Here is a 19,558-nt window from a genome sequence, read left to right as displayed (position 1 = left end):
CTCTCATGGATCTTAGATTCGTTTCCACTGTGCCATAATGGGAACTCCCTGTTTTTTTGTTTTTTTGTTTTTTTTAACTAATCTGTAAAGTACCTTGGGAGAAAAATGTTTACCTTTACTTAAAAGTAAAAAGGCTTACTTTTTCATATCCTGGTTCTTATTACTTACCCTTTACTGGGGAAAGAACCATCCAGAAGCATTCAGCAGCTACCGTGCTACTTCAAAATCTGTTGCCAAATTAAAGAAGAGCAAATGTGAAATAGTTGTTAGGATAATGCTCTTGCTCTCTTTTTAACATAAGGAATAAACTTAAACCTAGACCATCCTTTTAGAATAAGCTGTATAGTCAGCTCTCATTTGTCTAGGTTTATAGAGGGGAATAGAAACAAATATCCAGCAAATCATTTAGTTCTAATGTGGTCAGAAGCAGACAGACATCTTCTCCTCCAGCCTGTGTGAGGTAACGTGGCCTAAGGCCCAGATCTTGGAGCCAGATTTACTAGCAAAGTGACTTGACATGAGTTAGCCTCTCTGAGCCTCATTTCCTCACTGGGGATGGCACCACGTACTTCACTGGGATAGTGTGTGAATTAGATGAGATGATGTAGGAAAACACCTGGTTTATGGTAGGCGCTTAATAATGTTAGCTACCTTCCCTGCATCCTTAACTCTGGCCCATAATTTCTCCTCATGACAGATAAGCCATTCACGGATCAATAGGATTTGACCACCATACCCCGTAGTTAATATTCTGCTGCAGAATTCAAACCTAAAATTTTATAGGACACTTTCCTTTTCTTTCTTTTTTTTTTTTTTTTTTAAACTGTATCCTTGGGTGAAGTACTTCTCAGGCCTGGCTGCACACTGAATCACCCAGGGAGCTTTCAAAAGTACCGAAGCCTGAGTCTTACCCCAGAGGCTGAGATGTCATTGGTCCAGGACGGGACATCAGGATTTTTAAGAGCTCCCTGGTGATTCTAAGACATGGCCAAGGTTGAGGCCCACAGCCTCAGTCACCAAGTGTATAAATAATGCTTATGATTAGTATTGGGATTGATCCAAACTGGTGGTCTCAATCCTGGCTATAGGAATCACCTGGGAAGCTTTTTAAAAATATTCAACCTCGGTCGTGGTGCAGTGGAAACAAATCTGACCAGGAACCATGAGGAGGCGGATTTGATCCCTGGCCCCTCTCAGTGGGTTAATGATCTGGCATTGCCGTGAGCTGTGGTGTAGATAGATCACAGAAGCAGCTTGGATCCTGCGTTGCTGTGCCTGTGGCATAGGCCGGCAGCTGTAGCTCCGATTTGACCCTAGCCTGGAAAGGGAGCTTATGCTGCAGGTGCAGCTCTAAAAAGGAAAATAAAACAAACAAATTCAACCTCCCCTCCCTCAAGATTATGATTTTTCTGAGGTAAGGTCCAGGTGTGGGTATTTTTAAAGGTCCCCAAATGATATCTTGTGCAGCCAAGTTTGAGAAGCCACTGATATAAATAATCAACACGGTTTTCTCAGGTAGCTGATTTACGTTTTTTCCAATATTTGGAGTGGGCTCACTAGAAAATTAGTTTGATTACTAGTGTTTTCCTAAAATTACCAAAAGCATTTTTTAAGACTGAAAATCTGGTTAAAATTGTAAAGTTAGGTGATTCTAGAAGCATGGCAGCAACCCATCCCCCCCTTTGCTCCTCTTGGTGGCATCAGCAGTGACTCTACATCATGGTGACAGTGACATATGTCACTATGAAGTCAATTCACTGCAGGGTTTATTGAGTATTCTTTTTCTCCTTATCAGGTTGCTTATTTGTGCTCTAATTTTTAAAAATCTGGGTCAATGTCTATGCTTTTAGGGCATTTGATTGCTTATTGCACCTGTCCTTGCCCCATGTTATGGGGGAGAGTCTTGGTCACGGTGCCACTTGATGTGGTCCAGCAGCAGCATTTCATGTGCCCCTTGGCAAAATGATCTTATATTGTCCTCTTTTTACAGCTGAGGAACCTGAGGCTCAGAGGGGCTAAGTTAACCAGTCATACAACAAATAAGCAAGTGGTAGACTCTGAAGCCAGGCTCAAGGCCATCTTCAAAACCAGTGTTCTACAGGCAGGAACATAGGGTGGCTGACTCTGCTCCTGCTACAGTGATCCTCTCATTGGGCATCTCTGGAGACCAGGGGCTGCTGAGGGAACAGAATATGCTGCCAGGGTCATTCATCAGGTCCAAGGCTAGGCTCACCAGGGTACCACTCAGGCAGGCAACAAGAGGAAGCAGTGGCCCCCTGCCCCACAAAGGCAGAGCAGAGGTCTGTGAGGAAGGTGCATTTGGCACTGAAAGTAATCATTTGTACACCAGAGTTCAGAGCTCCAGCTAATACTCCAAGTAGGGTCAACTTAAACTAGGAGCTTCAAGGTGAGTAAAGTTAAAGTAGTAATACTACCTTTTATTTCTCATCTACTCTGTGTGCCAGCTGTATCATGTCTAGTCAGCTCAGCAACTCTGAGAAGTAGGAGGTAAGTTTGGCTCCTCACGGATGAGGAAGTGGAGGCTCTGAAAGGGTCAGCAGATACACAAAGCCCTATAGATAGAAAGTGGAGGAGAGACTCAAACCTACTTTAGTCTGATGCAAGATTCCAGACTAACCTGGGAGTGAAATTCTCAGAGGAAACCAAAGGATTAAGGCACTGAAGGAAACATGCATGAGTCCAGCGAGGCCCTAAGACTCAGGTGAGTCTCTCAGATCTTCAGGAAGGACTTTGGACCTGTATGAAATGTATTTATTTATCCACCCTGGTCCATCATTCCAGAATCCAGCTGACTCTAGGTAAGCAGTTCCCTAGGTACGGAAACTATGAGTTAAATGAGCTCCCTCTTCACAACCTGGTGGGGAAGACAGACAGCAATGATGATAATTAGCACTAACGTTGATTGGGCACTTTCTGTGCATGGGTTGTGCTAAGCTCTTCAATTCATCCTCACAACCGCTCTCCAGGCTGGGTGCTGTCACTACTTCCCATTCTACAGATGCGGAAAGTGGAGGCACATTGCTTAAGGAACCCACCAAGATTCCACAGCTACTAGTTGGAACCAGTATTCCAACCCAAATGGCATCATTCTAGAACTTAACCTCTGACTATCCTGCACCTTCTCCCCTAATAACTGCTGTCAGCCACTTCCCCAGCCAGGGAAAAACTCTTGCCCCTTCATGATCTTGTGATACTTAGTGTGGACAAGGCTGACATTAACTTTCCTGACCAATTAACAGAGGTCCATGAGGCTGTGAGAGAGTTCATGACTCGCCCGAGATCATATAAGCAGAAGAGCCTAAACTTGAACCCGGACACTCTGGCTACAAATACATGCTTCTCCCACCAGGCACTTCTCCCTGTCAAATACAGCCCTAGTCAATGCATAATACAGTAGGTGGAAGACAGAAGATCATATTGATACAAGACGTAGTGATTACCTGTGCTTGATTAAAAAGAAGAAGGCATAGCTATCTCTCGATTTGCAGAAGATAGATTGCTAAAAGAGCCAGGCCTGCCAAATGGGTGTAAGTCTAATCATATTTGAACTGCTAACAATGTAATGAGATTTGCTCTGCACTGCATACTACTCTTGGCACGTGTAACTCCTTCCATCTTCATAACCACCAATGGCAGGCAGGCATTGTCATCATTCCTCATTTTGCAGGTGTTGAGACCAGAAACCACCCACCTAGGGTCCCACAGCTGGCCGGTGGGGGAGCTGGGATTCAACCCAGGCAGTCTGGGTCCAAGCCAGGCTCTGGGCATCACCCTGTCAAGTTCTAAAGTACTAGCTTATGGAGATCCCTTCGTGGCTCAGTGGTTAACAAACCTGACTAGGATCCATGAGGATGTGGGTTCCATCCCTGGCCCCGCGCAGTAGGTTAAGGATCCGGTGTTGCCGTGAACTCTGGTATAGGTACCAGATGAGGCTCAGATCTGGCATTGCTGTGGCTGTGACGTAGGCCAGCACCTGCAGCTCTGATTCGACCCCTGGCCTAGGAACTTTTTAGAGCAGGTGAGGCCCTAAAAAGTAAAAAAAATGAAATAAAGTACTAGCTTATGATCCAAACAAGCATTCTGTTTGAGAGGCAGCTATGTGCCATGCCCTGTGCCAGCACTCGGATTTGTATTTTGAACTCAGGTCTGTCTGATTCTAACAGCCCAGGTCTTTAATTCCTATTCAACTTTTTGTAAAAAGTGAGCCATGGAAAGAAGATACTAACAAGTAATATCTGCCTATTTCCTCCTTCCTGCCGGGGCTCACAAGAAGGCAGTGAGCTATCTTGGATGGGTGCTCTGTGAGCACCCCAACCCATTTGCTTTCAGTCCTAGAAACTGGCACAGGGCCTAGCACATAGTAGGTCCTCAATAAATACTCATGGACTGAGTTACCTAAAATGGACAAAAGTAGGCTGAGACTTAAAATAGGAGGATGCCCTCCCACACCGGTGGCTTTGGGGGACTATAGGCCACGTGGACACCTCCTGAGCCCGTGTGTTTACAACACAGGCATCACCACGGCGAACTGCTCAGAGCTCTACCCCGGACGGAAGGCCCCGACCAAGTCAAGGCCATCACCCCAGCCCCTGCAGGTGGGTACTGACCCTCTCCTCTGTGGGAGGGGGAGATGTCAGGGGTTCAGGTGAGAACCGATGGGAGTCACCCCCCGCCCCCCGCCCCGGCACAGATAAGAGTTTTGGGAGTGACCCTAACACGGTTGAAAGGTCAAATTAAGTGACCTGCCACCATCCCTTTTAAGTTGTTATGCTGATTTGGGATTTTTCTGCCCCAAAGGAGTTTACCTACCTTGTGATTTGTGCTTGTGACCCGGATCACAGTCAAGGCTACACAGGGATAAACTGGGAGCTGCTGGGCTGCTTTTGAAAGCCTTAGCCTTTTTAAATACAAAACGTGCCATTATAACCCTTAAACTAAGAGGCTAATACTTCATAGAAGTGTAACTCAAAGTTTTACTCAGAAGAGGAAACCTACTTTGTAAGCGATTTAAAGTCGATTTGGATTATCCTTTTACTTTGTTGCCCTTGGTTTCTGGCCTGTTGTCAGCTCCTGGTGTTTAATGGAACCCCGTGAGCTATGATTTCAGAGTACCTTCCTTCTGAATGGCAGCCCTCATATCCAGGGTCAAATGCAAAGCCCTCTCATGCATATAAACAGGGGTGTCTGGGGATGAGGAGAGGGGGATGTGCCACAAGCAGGAAATCACTGGCCCCATGAGGCCAAAATTGCAGCAGGCTCATCTGAGATGTTTGCTATTGCAGCTCTCCCAGCTTTAGCTGGTGGGACACTATTTTCAGATCGGAAGGGCCCTGGAATATCATGTTTAAGCAAACAAGGTGGTATCTTTATTGTGGCACTTTTCAGAGCCTTTACTGTGTTCTTGTGCTTTGTGACTCTGTGAGAAAGGGCAGTAGCTTGCAGCCATTCTATCACTTTTTAATCATGGGGGTCTTTTTAATGCATATTAGTATTTCTTAGAATAGGTCCTCCCCAGAACACAGACTGGGAAATGTTCTTTTTTTAAATTTTTATTTTAATGCTAATTTCTTCTGTTTATATATATATATATATATATATATATATATATATATAATATACATAAGTTACAATGTTGTGTTCACTTCAGGTGTACAGCAAAGTGAATCATTTATATACACACATATACATATATCTATATATATATATATCTCCAGTCTTTTTCAGATTCTTTCCCCATATAGGCCATCACAGAGTAGTGGGTACATTTCCCTGTGCTCTGCAGGAGGTCCTTGATATTTACTGATTTTGTATATCATAATGTGAATATGCCACTCCCAACCTCCTACTAATTTATCCCTCTGCCCATTTGCCCTTTGTTAACCACAAGTTTGGTTTCCAAATCTTTGAGTCTGTTTCTGTTTTGTGAGTAAGTTCTTTCATATCATTTTTTTATTAGCGCCTATATATCAGTGATCTCATATGATATTTGTTTGATTTCAGTATGATCATCTCTAGAAATAAAGCCATGTGCAGCAACATGGGAAGCATTCTAAAGGGACTTGAAAATACCCTAAAGGTTTCCTGCAACAGTCCCCAGATGCTGGTCAAAGAATCACTCATAGCAGAATGCCCTGTGAGGCTTGTTAAAAACACTGATTCTGGAGTTCCCATCGCAGCTCAGTGGGTAACGAATCCGACTAGGAATCATGAGGTTGCGGGTTTGATCCCTGGCCTCGCTCAGTGGGTTAAGGATCTGGTGTTGCCATGAGCTGTGGTGTAGGTCACAGACGTGGTTCAGATCCAGTGTTGCTGTGGCTCTGGTGTAGGCTGGCAGCTATGGCTCCGATTAGCCTGGGAATCTCCATATGCCACCAGTGCAGCTCTAGAAAAGACCGAAAAAAAAAAAAAGAGAGAAAAAAAAAAAACAAAACACTGATTCCTGGGCCACACCCTAAACCTCCCGAGGGGAACGGGCCTGGGACTCTGACTGTTTGATGGCCGCTCTGGGGATTTGCTTGACTGCCAGTCTGAGAAACTGTGTCCTAGGGTAGGAATCTAAGAAAGGAGTTCCAGAGTCTCCTCCATGACCAGCTGCTACAGCATTTCTTATACTCCTCTGGTCTGGGCCTCTTGCCACCCCTATTCCCACACCCCTCCCTGTCATGTCACAAGCATAGCCCATGGCGGGCGGCATTCATTCTCAGCCCTCTGCCTTCTTCCTGAATCACCTCTGCCTCAGCAGTCACTCCTGGCTGAGAACAGAGACCTCCTGACCAGCCCCTGCCCTGAGCTGGAGCCAGGCTATGAAGGGCAGTGAGCCCAGGCGAGGATGAGGAGGGGCTGCCTGGAGGAGGAGGCGCCCATACCACCTGGACCATGACTCGTAGGATCAGTTGGTTTTCTGGGGTTGGGGATGTGTTGTGCAGAGGGGCAGCTGAGTAAGGAACACAGGCAGTGAGTGTGGGGCGCGCTGTCAGGAGCCTCAGGGAGGGGAGAGGACCAGCAGCCAGTGACTGGGAGGGAGGCCATGACTCACCTCTCTGCAGAAGCTTCCAAAATCCCTGTCTCTTTGCCTGGACGTCCCTCCTCCCCCTTCGCTTCAGAGCTCCCCTGTCGAAAACCTGTCCATCCTATGAGGCTCCCATTGGAACCCACCTTCCCCGCAACACCAGTCCCTCCCTCCACCAAAACTCACCCACATCCTTTTGGGATGTACTTTTTCAGGGGCTATTGTCCTGCTCTGCTCAGCCCCGTGATGTTGGGCGTATGGCAGTTATATGCATATGTGATAAACAAATCTCATTTCTTATGCCCTTGGCATTTTAAAACAACTTGGAATCTAATCCTGTTAAGTAATGTACTGGACATAGATAGCTTATGAGTTTATTTAAATATTTGGGAAATTGTGTTTGGGTAATGGTTTAGAAATGGAAATATAAAATACTCAGTGAATGATGAATATGTGTGAACTCTTCATTGGATATTAGAGGAGACTGGGGGGCTTGTTTCTTATCCTTCTTCTCTCTCGTCAAACCCTAAGTCCTATTAATCTTGTTCTCATCCAAAGTAACTGTTACATTGAATGAAATGTGGGCTTTTCAATTCACGAAAATGTATCAGAGGCTTTAAAACTGCTTGTGTCCTCAATTTGATAAACTCCCCTCCTAGGTGCCTGGCTAAGGAGATAATTAGAAATTGGGACAAAGGCTTAGGCAGAAAGAGGTTTATCACAGGAATTGTTATAATGGCAAAAAATAAAAGCAACCTCAGTGTTTAAATATAAGGGAATGGGAGTTCCCATTGTGGTGCAGTGGAAATGAATCTGACCAGGAACCATGAGGTTGCAGGTTTGTTCCCTGGCCTTGCTCAGTGGCTTAAGAATCCGACATTGCAGTGAGCTGTGGTGTAGGTCACAGACACAGCTTGGATCTGATCTGGCTGTGGCTGTGGCGTAGGCCAGTGGCTGTAGCTCCAATTAGACCCCTGGCCTGGGAACCTCCATATGCTGCAGGTGCAGCCCTAAATAAATAAATATAAGGGAATGTGTAAGTTAGTGGTAGTGTATACATAGGCTGAAGAATCAACATGCAAAGTTTTCATGATATAGAGAAACACTTAGGAGGTAAGTGAAAAAAACTCAGGATCCAATACAGTATAATCTCCAAAAACATGTAAATATACTTTCACATATATTTGCATATTAAATAGAAAAGATGAAAAGAAATACACCAAAAAGGAGTGTGTGTGTGTGTGTGTGTGTGTGTGTATGTGTGTAGGACTGAGTCACCTTGCTGTACAGCAGAAATTGGCACAACACTGTAAATCAACTACATTTTTAAAAATAAAAAAAAATTATGTCTGAAAATGAACTACATATATTTTAAATAGACTATTTTAAATTTTGGCTAAAAAAAAAAAGAAATACACCAAAATATTGACAGTTTTTTGTAGAAAGCAGAACTATAGATGTTATTTTCTGCTTTACTTACATGTTTTCCATATGTTCCATGATTGACACAGATATCATGTTTGTAACCAGAAAAAAAAGCTGGGGCAATTTTAGAAAAGGAGGTGAAGGAGTTCTCCGGTTAAGGATTCTTCTGGCATTGCCAATGCAGCGGCCTGGGTCACTGCTGTGGCACAGGTTCAATCCCTGGCCTGGGAACGTCCACATTCTGTGGGTGCTGTCAAAAAAGAAAAACAAAAACAAACAAACAACAGAAGGTGGAATTTTTCTCACCATCAAGTTTAGCTTTTAAGATGAGGTTGCTTGTATGTTGCCAGTGACATATTTCTAAAGGACCATTCCGTGTGTGTGTATTTTGTTGTGTGCTATTCTACCCTGGGACTGAGCTCAATGTTTTCTGGCTGCCAGGGCCCTGCTTTGCCCATCACTCCTGTGATTTGCAGTCCCCCTTTGACTCACCCAGAGGCGTATGGGTTTCCTTGTCCAGGGCTTTTTGGGTGTCACACTTTGGGATGTCTCAGTCCTTTCATAGACCAACTCTGCCTCTTGCGAGGGTGTTCCCTACCTTGGCTGATGGGGCTGAGCACCCCTTAGCAACTCTTAGAGGATTCTCCTTCCTTACAACCAGGGCCGACACTCCATTTCCTTTCACACTGTCCCAAGATGGCCTTGTGTGGTTGGTTTGGATGTTGCCTTCAGATGCTTCATCTTGGGTGTCCTGTGTCGACCTGCCATGCCTGTGTTTATATGCTGCACCAGGCAGGAAATGTCCATTGGGTTCTATCATTCAGCTTCCATAACTCTCAAAGGAGGCTTTATTATCCCATATTATCCCATAAACAGCTGAGGAACCAGGCCCATCCGCTTTAACTCTTCCAAGGTGCTCACAGATCTTTAATTCAAACCTAGGGCTGACAGGCCACAGGGTTGATTCTCTTTGATGTCAACTGGATATTAGGGCAACTGGACATTCCAAGAGAAAGGTCCTGGTGGCACTTCTCCCACATTCTGTATGAATCTCTGCTTCATCTGCTTTCCAAAGTCTGCGGCTCTTCAAAGACAGAGCTCACTGCCCCCAAAACACCCACGGACGTCTATTTATGTCACTGTATCACTGTTAGGACAAATCAAATTGGCAGCCTTTATTCACACCCTCAGACTCACAGACTTTGGACTTAGATTTTGTGAATGGATTTGAAAGGGAGATGTGAATGCCTCTGGGGGGCCTGATGACAGGACTCCCCAGAGTTGGGGTCTGATGTGTTCTGGAAAGAGTGATCCATTGCCCCAGGCTCACAGACATACCTTTGACTTGGGGGATGGGAGTGAATCATATGTCCTTATCATTTTTAATGAATTAAATAGTATGTATTATCGAAGTGGACATGTGGAAATCATCTCCACAAAAATACACTGGGGGAGGAAGAATCCCTGACCTGAGGGTACAGAGGGGTGTTCCCCAGGAGACCCTAGAATTCAGTGCACATGATTTAACCTCTGCCATAGGAAGATCACAGAACAACTACCCAATTGCTTGACAGGTCAAACACTGGTCTCTTGCTCCATTACAGAGGTCAAATAAATAAGAAATCAGCGAAAAACCTCACAGATGACGAATAGTTCAAAGCCACCTACCTACATATGGTGAGCAAGAAGATCAGCCCACATTAGTGAAAAGTCTGTTATTGAGTAATTCTTGAGTTCAGTTTTATTGACTTTAAAAGGCCAGGCACTTGGGAGATATTCCATGGATGTTGAATGGATGTGCCCCTGACTGGATGGCTAGATAAGCAGGTAGTTGGATGGCTGGCTGGCGGGTAGTTAACAGAGATCACATTCTGTTCCAAGCACTCTTCTAAGTGCTTTTTGTTTATAAGCTCATTCAGTTCTAAAATAATCCTATGATATAAGTACTGTTAATATCCTTCTTTTAAACTTGAAGTCACACAGCTGTCGCATGGCAGAAACAGGATTTGAATGTAAAGTGTCAGGCCTTAGAGTCTAGTTCTTGACCACAGAGAATACATGCATTAGTGAATGTCTGAATATCACTTTATTATACCAGCATTATTCTGCCAAAATGTTTGAAGAGTGTTTCTGTCTTTATATCTACTGCTTAAAGTGAGGAAACAAGTCCAGTGCCCTCACTTCATGGATGGGGAAACTGAGGCTTAGAGAGGGAAGGATCTCGGCTCCAGCCCCGCAGCAGCCTGTGCCTGACTGAAGTCAGACCTACGACCTCCCCATGACCGTTCCAGCCTCTCAAATTCCAGCCCACCGCTGATCTAGTGCTCTTTTGTATGTGCATCCATCTGGTCCACATGTAGATCCCTTCAAAAGTTCCACAAGAAAGACTAAACGGATCCTTTACATCAGGTTTTCCCCAGCAGCTGCTCTCCACAAGGCCCCTCCCAGCTGAGGTTTCATGGTGACTGAGAGATGCCTGTGCCCTAGAAACCCAGCCTTTGCAGTTCTCTGAAGCTAGAACTGGCTTCCAGAAGGACCAGAGGTTGCTTCTAGCATGGACTTGGTTTTTCTTTCTCTTATTAGTCCATTCAAAGAGGACAAGAACAGGAATGGTGCCAGGAAGATCCAGGCGGGGTGATGCATGTACAGTTCTTGCCAGCAGGCGGCAACAGAGCCCTGCAGTTTCAAATGCCCCCGCTGGAGGCTGGCTGCGTGACTTTGGATCCTGATTCCTCTGCCTTTAAGGAGTGACCTCAGGCAAATCACACACCCCTCTGTGCCTCAGTTTGCCCCTGATTTACCCCTCCGCAAAACAGGCACAACAATAACACCTACCTCATGAAGTTGTTCTGAAGCTCAAATGGGATTACACACATAAAGCACTTAGCCATAGTGCCTTAGTAAGCAACCAGTAAATGCTAGGGACTCTTCAATCATCACAATCATCATTCTCTGGTAGAACAAATGCCAAAGGATTAGCCACATTGATCAGTTGTCCTGGAGCTTTGTTTTATTGAAAACAGATGAAAAGGTCACCAGCTGGGGTCTTAGAGCCCTTGAGTTACCCGAAGATCGTTATAATTAACCTTTATGATGTGATTGTACTCATAAAGGTGCCACGTGTTAGGGCGGTAATAGATTTTGGGAAAGGCAGTGTCTTGCTGAAGGCACATGGGGCTTTAAAGAGCCTCACCTTCTATCAGAAGATGGGGTTCCTGGTATAGACTTTGGACTACTCTGCCATTGGGTCCAGCAACCATAGACAGACTTATAGTAAAACGCTGAAAAAAAAAAAAAAAAAAAAAAAAAAAAAAAAAAAAAAAAAAAAAACCTCTGTTCTGTGTTCCTTGGCACTTGGCCAATATTAAACTAAAGATTTACCGATTAAAGTATTACTTATAGCTGTATGTCCCTGAAGTGGCTTCAGATTCATTTACATGCTTTTTCTTTCTAAATCATGAACACAGAGATATTGAGTTCCCAGTACATTCCAAGAAAAGCATTCTGTGAAAATTTCAAACAGAATATGATGTCAACTTTCCCGGCCATGACCCTTCTGTAACTTCTTTGAGGTCCACCCTTGTTTTCCCAGCTGTTCCCGAGCTGAAGCTCCTCTGCGGGGCAGATATCCTGAAGACCTTCCAGACCCCCAACCTCTGGAAAGATGCACACATCCAGGAGATAGTGGAGAAGTTCGGCTTGGTGTGCGTGGACCGGGCAGGGCACGACCCAAAGGGGTACATCTTGGGCTCGCCCATCCTGCAGAGACACCAGGACAACATCCACCTGGCCAGGGAGCCTGTGCAAAATGAGATCAGCGCCACGTACATCAGGCGGGCCCTGAGCCAAGGGCAGAGTGTGAAGTACCTGCTCCCTGATGCCGTCATCGCCTACATCAAGGAGCACGACCTCTATACCAGGAACACCGGCCGGGAGAGAGATGAAGGGCAGCCTAGCAGAGGAGGCCCGGCCCCTCCTCCTCCATCCAGCTCCTCCTGAGGTCTTCATTTTCCTAAGTTTTTCCGCTTGTCATTTGGTTCATTTCAACAATGGTTTTGCTTCTGAGGAGTCTTCTGGCCCAGGAAGAGATCCCTTCTTTGGGAAGGAGCTGGTAAATGGCAGTTATGGTTGCATGTGGTCCTGCACATGACCAGGGTCCTGGAGGTGGGAGCAGACTTGCCCACAAAGCGCATTTTTTTGTTTTAACCAGGACCAGGTGCAGCTTGCCCGTTTTGATTGGAGAGACTTGATGGATGCTAATTACCAGACAGTGGGCTTTGTCAGTGCCTTGTTTCAACAAAATAATACTCATTGAGGAGCACAAAATTTGAAAGCAGCACTTGCTGATTGACATTGAATCTCCCAACAGTTGTCTCTCTGCCTACTGGCCATTGATAAAATTTAAACTAAAATCTTTCTAAGTAGTGATCCTCAAACAATATTTTTGATACAGTATACATATGTATTTTTAAACACAGCTATTCTATAAATGTCAGGGGTCCTGATTCCCAGATTTCTAAAAAAGAACTGAGGTAAAACAGATGCCTTCCCTGTTTTAGAGGATCACTGTGAATGTTTTATGACTGCCTGCCTGTTTGAATATTGGCAAAGGGATAAATAATAAATGGACATCAAAAAGTATTAATGAAAAGTTTCTCTTTTTTCTTTCTTTGTTATATTATTAATGCCCAATGTACCAGCTGTTGCTTTTCTTTTTAGCTACTCCGTAAAATTTGCTACTGTTGCAACTGAACTGGCATGAATTTAAAAGTTCCCAGGTAGGAGTAGTGGAGGAAGCAATTGCTTTTCAACACCCAGCAAATGGTTCTCTAAGCTCTGGGTCGATGGCCTCTGCTCACGTGAGCCCTGAAAGTTCAGACAGGAACCTGGTGTGTGCTCAGGGTTTGTTTTGAGCACAAGGCATGCACATTGTTTGAAGAGGTTTTGATCCACCAAACTCTGACTTTCTGCTTTCTACTTGCTGGCCACATACGTGACTGAACACATTTAGAATTTACTTCTCTGGAATTTTACCTTGGTTCACCCTTGCAGCAAATTTAATGGTGCAGAAACACCAAGGGGCAGTGGGAAGAATCCAGTGCCTACCCCAGTATATCCCAGTGTCTGTAGGTATGTCATGATGGACACGTGTGAAGCAGGAAGTCAGGGCTTTCTGCACGAGAAGTAGTGGGACCATTCTGTAGGAGTCCCCAGACTTCCACCCCTGCAGCCTCTGAAGGTACAGGTCATTCTCCACCCTGAGATCAAGGCTCTGCCCTCAAGAGCTCCCCAAGGACCCTGATAACTCAGGAATAGGAGTCAAATGACCTTGCCCTTTTGGGTGACATGGACCAGCTCCCTTCTCCACTGTGAGCCTCAGTTTCCCACTCTTGAAAATGGGGAGATTTGATTAGACATCTCTAAATTCTCTTCCAGCTGATTTTCTAAGGCTCTGAGTGCCTCTGACTCCAGCCTCTCCACCCTTCTTAGGGTTCAGTACACTTCCAACCCTACTGGAAGGTCCCCAAGGGCAGGGTTCCTTGTTCTCTTTGCTATCATATCCTAAGTGCTGAGAAATTGGCTTAGTGTGGTCCCAGGCTCAGTGTTTGTATCCCCAAAGAGCAGGTTAGAAATGCAGACTCTCAGGTTCCACCCCAGACCTACTGACTCAGAATCTGCGATTGAATAAGGTTCTCAAGCCACTCAATGTGCAGACCTAGAAGAGTTATAATAAACAGTTTTGTATAATAATTCAGTTTTGAATTTTGTTATAATAATTCAGTTTTGAATAAACTGAATGTATGGTTAAAATTGCATAACATTTACTCTGCTGAACAGCTTCCTCCTTACCCTCTGAGCAACACTGCTCCCACTGTTCTGTGTCAATTAGAGAAGACAAAGGAGAAAAAGAAAGAAAGTAGAATAGCAAATAGTCGTAGTGTCCAGAAAATTGATGGAGAAGGAGCCTGTGGGTTTGAGGCAGGGCTTCTCACTCTGGGCACTACAGACGTTCTGGGCCAGGTAATTCTTTGCTGGAAGGGGTTGTCCTGTGTGTCATGGGAATGCCTAGCAATATCCCTGGCCTCTGTTCATTAAATGGTAATTGTCCCATCCATTATAACAACAAAAATGCCCCCAGGCATTGCCAAATGTACCTTGGGCACAAAATAATCACCAGAACCACTAGGTTAAGAGTGTGCCTTTGGGAGTTTCCCTTGTGGCTCAGCAGATTAAGAACCCGACACCAATGTCTATGAGGATGTGAGTTCACTCCCTGGCCTTGCTCAGTGGGTTAAGGATCCTGCATTGCCGTGAGCTGTGATGTAGATCACAGACGAGGCTCAAATCCCACATTGCTGTGGCTGTGGTTGCAGCTCTTATTCAACCTGTAGCTCGAGAACTCCCATACACCACAGGTTCGGCCATAAGAAAAAAAAAGAAAAAAAAAAAAAAACAAAAAAACGCCCAAATTTATGGTAAGAAAACTCCACCTTCCTTTTTTTCTTTTTCCCCAGCACCCAATGGCATGGTGAAGTTCCTAGGCCAGGGATCGGGAAAAAAAAGGAAAATAATATGTATATGCCTTTACAGGATGGGGGGGAAGGTTGTACATGAAAAGAGGTCCCTGGCTCCCAGGAGGGAAAATTTGGAAGCAGCAGCTTAGAATACTATAAAGGACTAGTTGGGGGGTAGGGGGACACAGTGCTGCAGACAATAGGAATTAAAGGTCACATCTTTGACTCAGAGGCACCCCAGCTTCATCTCCCTTTATTCTCAAGTGTCCATGGTGGTTTTCTCTTCCCCGTTTTACAGGTTGAGGCTGCCAGCATAGCCTGTGCCCTCAGTACTGATGTCAGGACCCTGCAAGCAGAGACTCCCCGCCAGTGGGAGCTAATAGTTCTATGACTAGAATCCCGACTCAAAGTTCAAGGCTTGTTGGGAGTTTCTGCTATGGTGCATTGGATTTAGAATCCAACTACAGTGGCTGGGATCACTGCAGAGGCACAGGTTCAACCCCCGGCCTGTCACAGTGGTTAAAGGATCTGGCATTGCCACAGCTGCGGCGTAGTTTGCAGCTGTGGCTCGGATTCAATCCCTAGCCTGGGAACTTTCATATGCCGCTGCTGCGGCAATTTAGAAAAGTTCAAGTCTCCTTCAAATCCGATTTATTGCGGACCTCTCCTGTGCCAGGCACTAAGCACTAGGAGAATGATGGTGAGCAAAATGGACACGGTCTGTCCCCTCAAGAAGCATATAGTCTAGTAGGGAGAAGGGTCTAGTAGGGAGAAGGGTAGGACTCAAATATTCATGCACCTAAACCCGATTTTAAACCACGTTGAGGGCTCTCGCAACAGACACACCATGTGCCCTACCAGCCAGAGGCAGCACGTTCTCTGTGAAGTGAGGAGGCCTAAGCTCTAGCCCCTCACTTGCTGGGTGGGCCCTTTCCAACCCCATGGAAGGATCTTCATTATGTAGGTGTCAGATTTCACTTTCATAATTTGTATTATTTTTCTGGAAAGGGGCCCTCAAGATTGTACAAAGTCTAGGCCCCGCAAAACATCAGGGATTCACCCTGAGGACAGAGTGCCGACATCAGGGGGGAGAGGATGGATTGGAGACCTGAAAGACAAAGCCACAAGACTTGGGGACAGGTGGAGGCAACTGGTCTTCAGGCAGCATGAACAGCACGTACAAAGGCCCCCGTGACGGGAGAGGGCCAAATGAACAACATGACAGGCTAGCTTCATCATCACTTCCTTAACAAAGGGTGCACCTGACAACAGGTTCTTTGCAAGCCTCCATCTCCGTGTCCGGCCTTTCCATAAGCTCAGGGCACCAGGCTCAGCTAGAGAAGATGACTTTATCTCTCTGATTCATGGCTGGGTCTTGTGGCTCCCACCAGGCAAAACATTCATTTCTTAGTCTTTACATACGTTTTCTCCTAAAATAAAACAGCACAACAAAAACTTACATGCATATATATATAATATATATATTATATAATATATATTTCTGTGCTTTGTCTTATTATATGTGTGTGTATATATATATATATATATATATTTCTGTATTCTGTCTTATTGATTCATGTAACCACCCTTTTTTTTAGGATTAGAGGAGAAAATATGTATCACTGCTGTGCTCTTGATTTATTGCATTGACACTGACCTGCATGCCTGATTTTACATTCTTTTCCATTCCCTTGGGCCTTCTTTGCATCTAGTTTGCCAGGGTGTTTTGTTTATTTTGCAAGAATAGATAAAGCAGGGGTTTGGGCTCCTGGGTAAATAGAATTTCCAGCCTTAAATAAAGGTTCTCCTGTGATAGCATATGCTGCCCAAATGAGCAGAGCTCTGTATCTAGGCCTGAGGAAAGGATTTTTCATTTATAATACTGTCTGTGTCACTGGGGACAGAACGATGTGAAACCCCATTTTAAACAGATAGTGCTCTGGATTTGCAAGGTACGTGTGGTAATTGGGTTAATACATGAATATGAATTTCTTTTCCCCGTCCCTGCATTTTCTGTGCTGTGTTTCTGCCTTTGCTTTTTGCAAGGGTCTCCACACATAGACTGTGTTCCATTTCTGTCATGAAGTTATTTTCTTGGACTAAAGCTCAGCGTGTTAGATACACATGAGTATGTGACTTTTTTTTTTTTTTTTTTGCCATACACACGGCATGGGGAAGTTCCTGGCCCCAAGGATTGAACCCAAGCTGCTACAGTGACAGCACTGGATCTTTAACCGGATGTACCACAAGAGAACTCCTGTGTATGTGTGACTCTTAAACAGTCTATCATAATGCACCTAGGCACACACCTCAGAATATTTTGGAATTGTTGAAATCATCCCCAAGAGGCTTGTTCATGGCACTCAAAGCGACCCTAAAGTCCATCTGATCCCACCTTTCCCAAATTATTGCTAAAATCTTACAAAGTCATGGGAGCATCACTGTTAAAAGCAATAATAATATGGTGTTTTGGACCAGTTTGAGGAGCCCCACCTTTTTTTTTTTTCTCCCCTGTTGGAATTCCATAAGTGTTTGTATGCCTTATCACTCTTATTTTCTATATATCCTTCAGCAGCAGCCTCCTCCATCCCTCCTGTCACCTCCCTGTCTAGACCACCATCATCTCGTACCTGGACCACCGGCATGGCCTCCCCAATCCACTCCTGGCCCCTGCAATCCATTCTCCACATCAGAGCCCAAGCAGCTGTGTGTGTGCAAACCTGGGCATATCCCTCCCCTGCCCAAACCCCTTCCAAGGGACACCAAGGGACTCCTGTGGAAGCCACAGACTTGAAGATCCCCTTTACAAAATGTCTGTCTAATAAATTACTTGTGTCAGAATATGTAAAGAACTACAACAATTAAAAATAAGCATAAAAGCCCAATTTGAAATGATCCAGGGAGTTCCCATTGTGGCTCAGTGGTGACGAACCCAACTAGTATCCATGAGGATGTGGGTTCCATCCCTGGCCTTGCTCAGTGGGCTAAGGATCCAGCATATCTGTGAGCTGTGGTGTAGGTCGCAGATGCGGCTCGGATCTGGTGTTGCTGTGGCTGTGGTATAGGCTGGGAGCTATAGCTCTGATTCCACTTGTAGCCTCCTTCCTCCATATCCCACAGGTGTGGCCCTAAAAAATAAATAATAAAGGAAGATTATGTAAACAAATAAATCATAAAATGATCCAAAGGAAAAAAAATTTAAAAATTAGTAGAATCAGAGTTGCTGTTGTGGCATAGTAGGTCAAGGATCTGGCATTGGTGCAGAACTTCCATATGCCACAGGTGCAGCCTAAAAAGAAAAAAGAAAATGATCCAAAGATTTGACTGAACATGTGTGGGAGAGATGCTGCTCTGCAGGAGGCTGACCCTTGACTGGTAGCTGAGAAATTGGCTCTTGGAATATTGCCTACATTTCTAACTGATAAGGCTGTTTTGTCTGCCCAGGGCACTGAATCTGGGTGTACCAGCTTGCCTAGACTGTTTGTGCAAGCAATGTGATTTATAATGAACACCTGCTTTCCTTCTAGGAGTTTGGAATGTCAGTAATTGTGGCTGGTTGTGCAGGCAGAATGCCCACATCGCTAACCCATGATACAAACCCTGGATTCCGAGTCTCAGGCAGGCTCCCCTGGGCAGAAACAGTGCGTAGTGTTGCACCACCAGAGGAAGACACGTGTTCTGTGTGTGTTCTTCCCAGAAGCCTTCATCTGGGCTCCTCCACTCTCTGTCCCATGTGTCTTGTCCCCTGGCCAGCCCTGCCGTGTGTGCCCTCACTGTCATGACTCATGGCCAAGAGGCTCACTGCCTCTGAGTCTTCTGAGTCCTTCAAGCAAGTCTTCAAATGTGAAATCCTAGAAAGGAGACATTTTACCAAAGGTGACGTAGGAATGACAAATCAGCGCAGAAGAGATGTTCTGCCCTGTGAGTCGTTAGAGAATCAAAGGGAGCTACCCTTCCCACCTGCTGGGGTGGTTGGAATCAATCCAGCCATCCACCCAAGACAGACAGAATCGTGTGTCTACTCAGACTCTTTTGTGAATGTTTACAGCAACATTATCCACTGTAGCCCCAAACTGGGAAATTCAGCAGTCCATCAACTGGTGAACGGCTATACCAACGTGTTAGGTCCATGGGGTAGATGGAGCACCATTCAGCAGTTAAAAGCAGAATTAGTAACAGATAGCTGCAACAAAGTGCATGGATTCAAAGATATGCCAAGTGGAAGGAGCCAGGCATATAGAACAACATAGGATTACATAAAGGCGAAATTTCTAAAAAAGGCAAAAGGATAGTGAGTTCCCGCTGTGGCTCAGCAGGTTAAGAATCCAGCTAGTATCCATGAGGATGTGGATTCTATCCCTGACCTTGCTCAGTGGGTTGAGGCTCCACCGTTGCCACAAGCTGTGGTGTGGTGGCTCAGATCCCACGTTGCTGTGGCTGCGGTGTAGGCCAGTAGCTGCAGTTCCAATTCAACCCCTAGCCTAGAAACTTCCATATGCTGCAGGTGAGGTCCTAAAAAGGAAGGGGGGAAAGGTGAAAGCATAGAGGCAGAAAGCAAACCAGTGGTTTCCTGAGGGTAGGAGTAGGG

At 45.2% G+C, this 19,558-nt stretch overlaps 1 protein-coding gene across 11 annotated transcripts in view; it reads left to right on the top strand.

The window, feature by feature from the left end:
• The window catches only part of NMNAT3 (nicotinamide nucleotide adenylyltransferase 3), a 149,858-nt gene that overhangs the window by 112,707 nt on the left and 17,593 nt on the right, over nucleotides 1–19,558 (top strand). For 4 of the 11 annotated variants that reach the window (XM_084989855.1, XM_084989856.1, XM_084989854.1 and 1 more), the window contains 2 exons: nucleotides 4,534–4,616; nucleotides 12,048–13,096. In XM_084989855.1, the coding sequence (XP_084845981.1) occupies nucleotides 4,534–4,616; nucleotides 12,048–12,454 (490 nt within the window). In that variant the 3' untranslated portion in view covers nucleotides 12,455–13,096. Of the gene's footprint in view, nucleotides 1–4,533; nucleotides 4,617–12,047; nucleotides 13,097–19,558 lie in introns of those variants that run through there. The other 7 variants (XM_021069537.2, XM_084989861.1, XM_021069536.2 and 4 more) reach the window with 2 other exon arrangements.

This window comes from Sus scrofa, chromosome 13 (assembly GCF_054392235.1).
Source record: "Sus scrofa isolate SSC_HxYL_T2T_F1_AM1 chromosome 13, Sscrofa_HxYL_maternal_Yorkshire_Landrace_v2.0, whole genome shotgun sequence".
NCBI classification, from domain to species: Eukaryota; Metazoa; Chordata; class Mammalia; order Artiodactyla; family Suidae; genus Sus; species Sus scrofa.
This window is presented reverse-complemented; position numbering and strand designations above follow the sequence as displayed.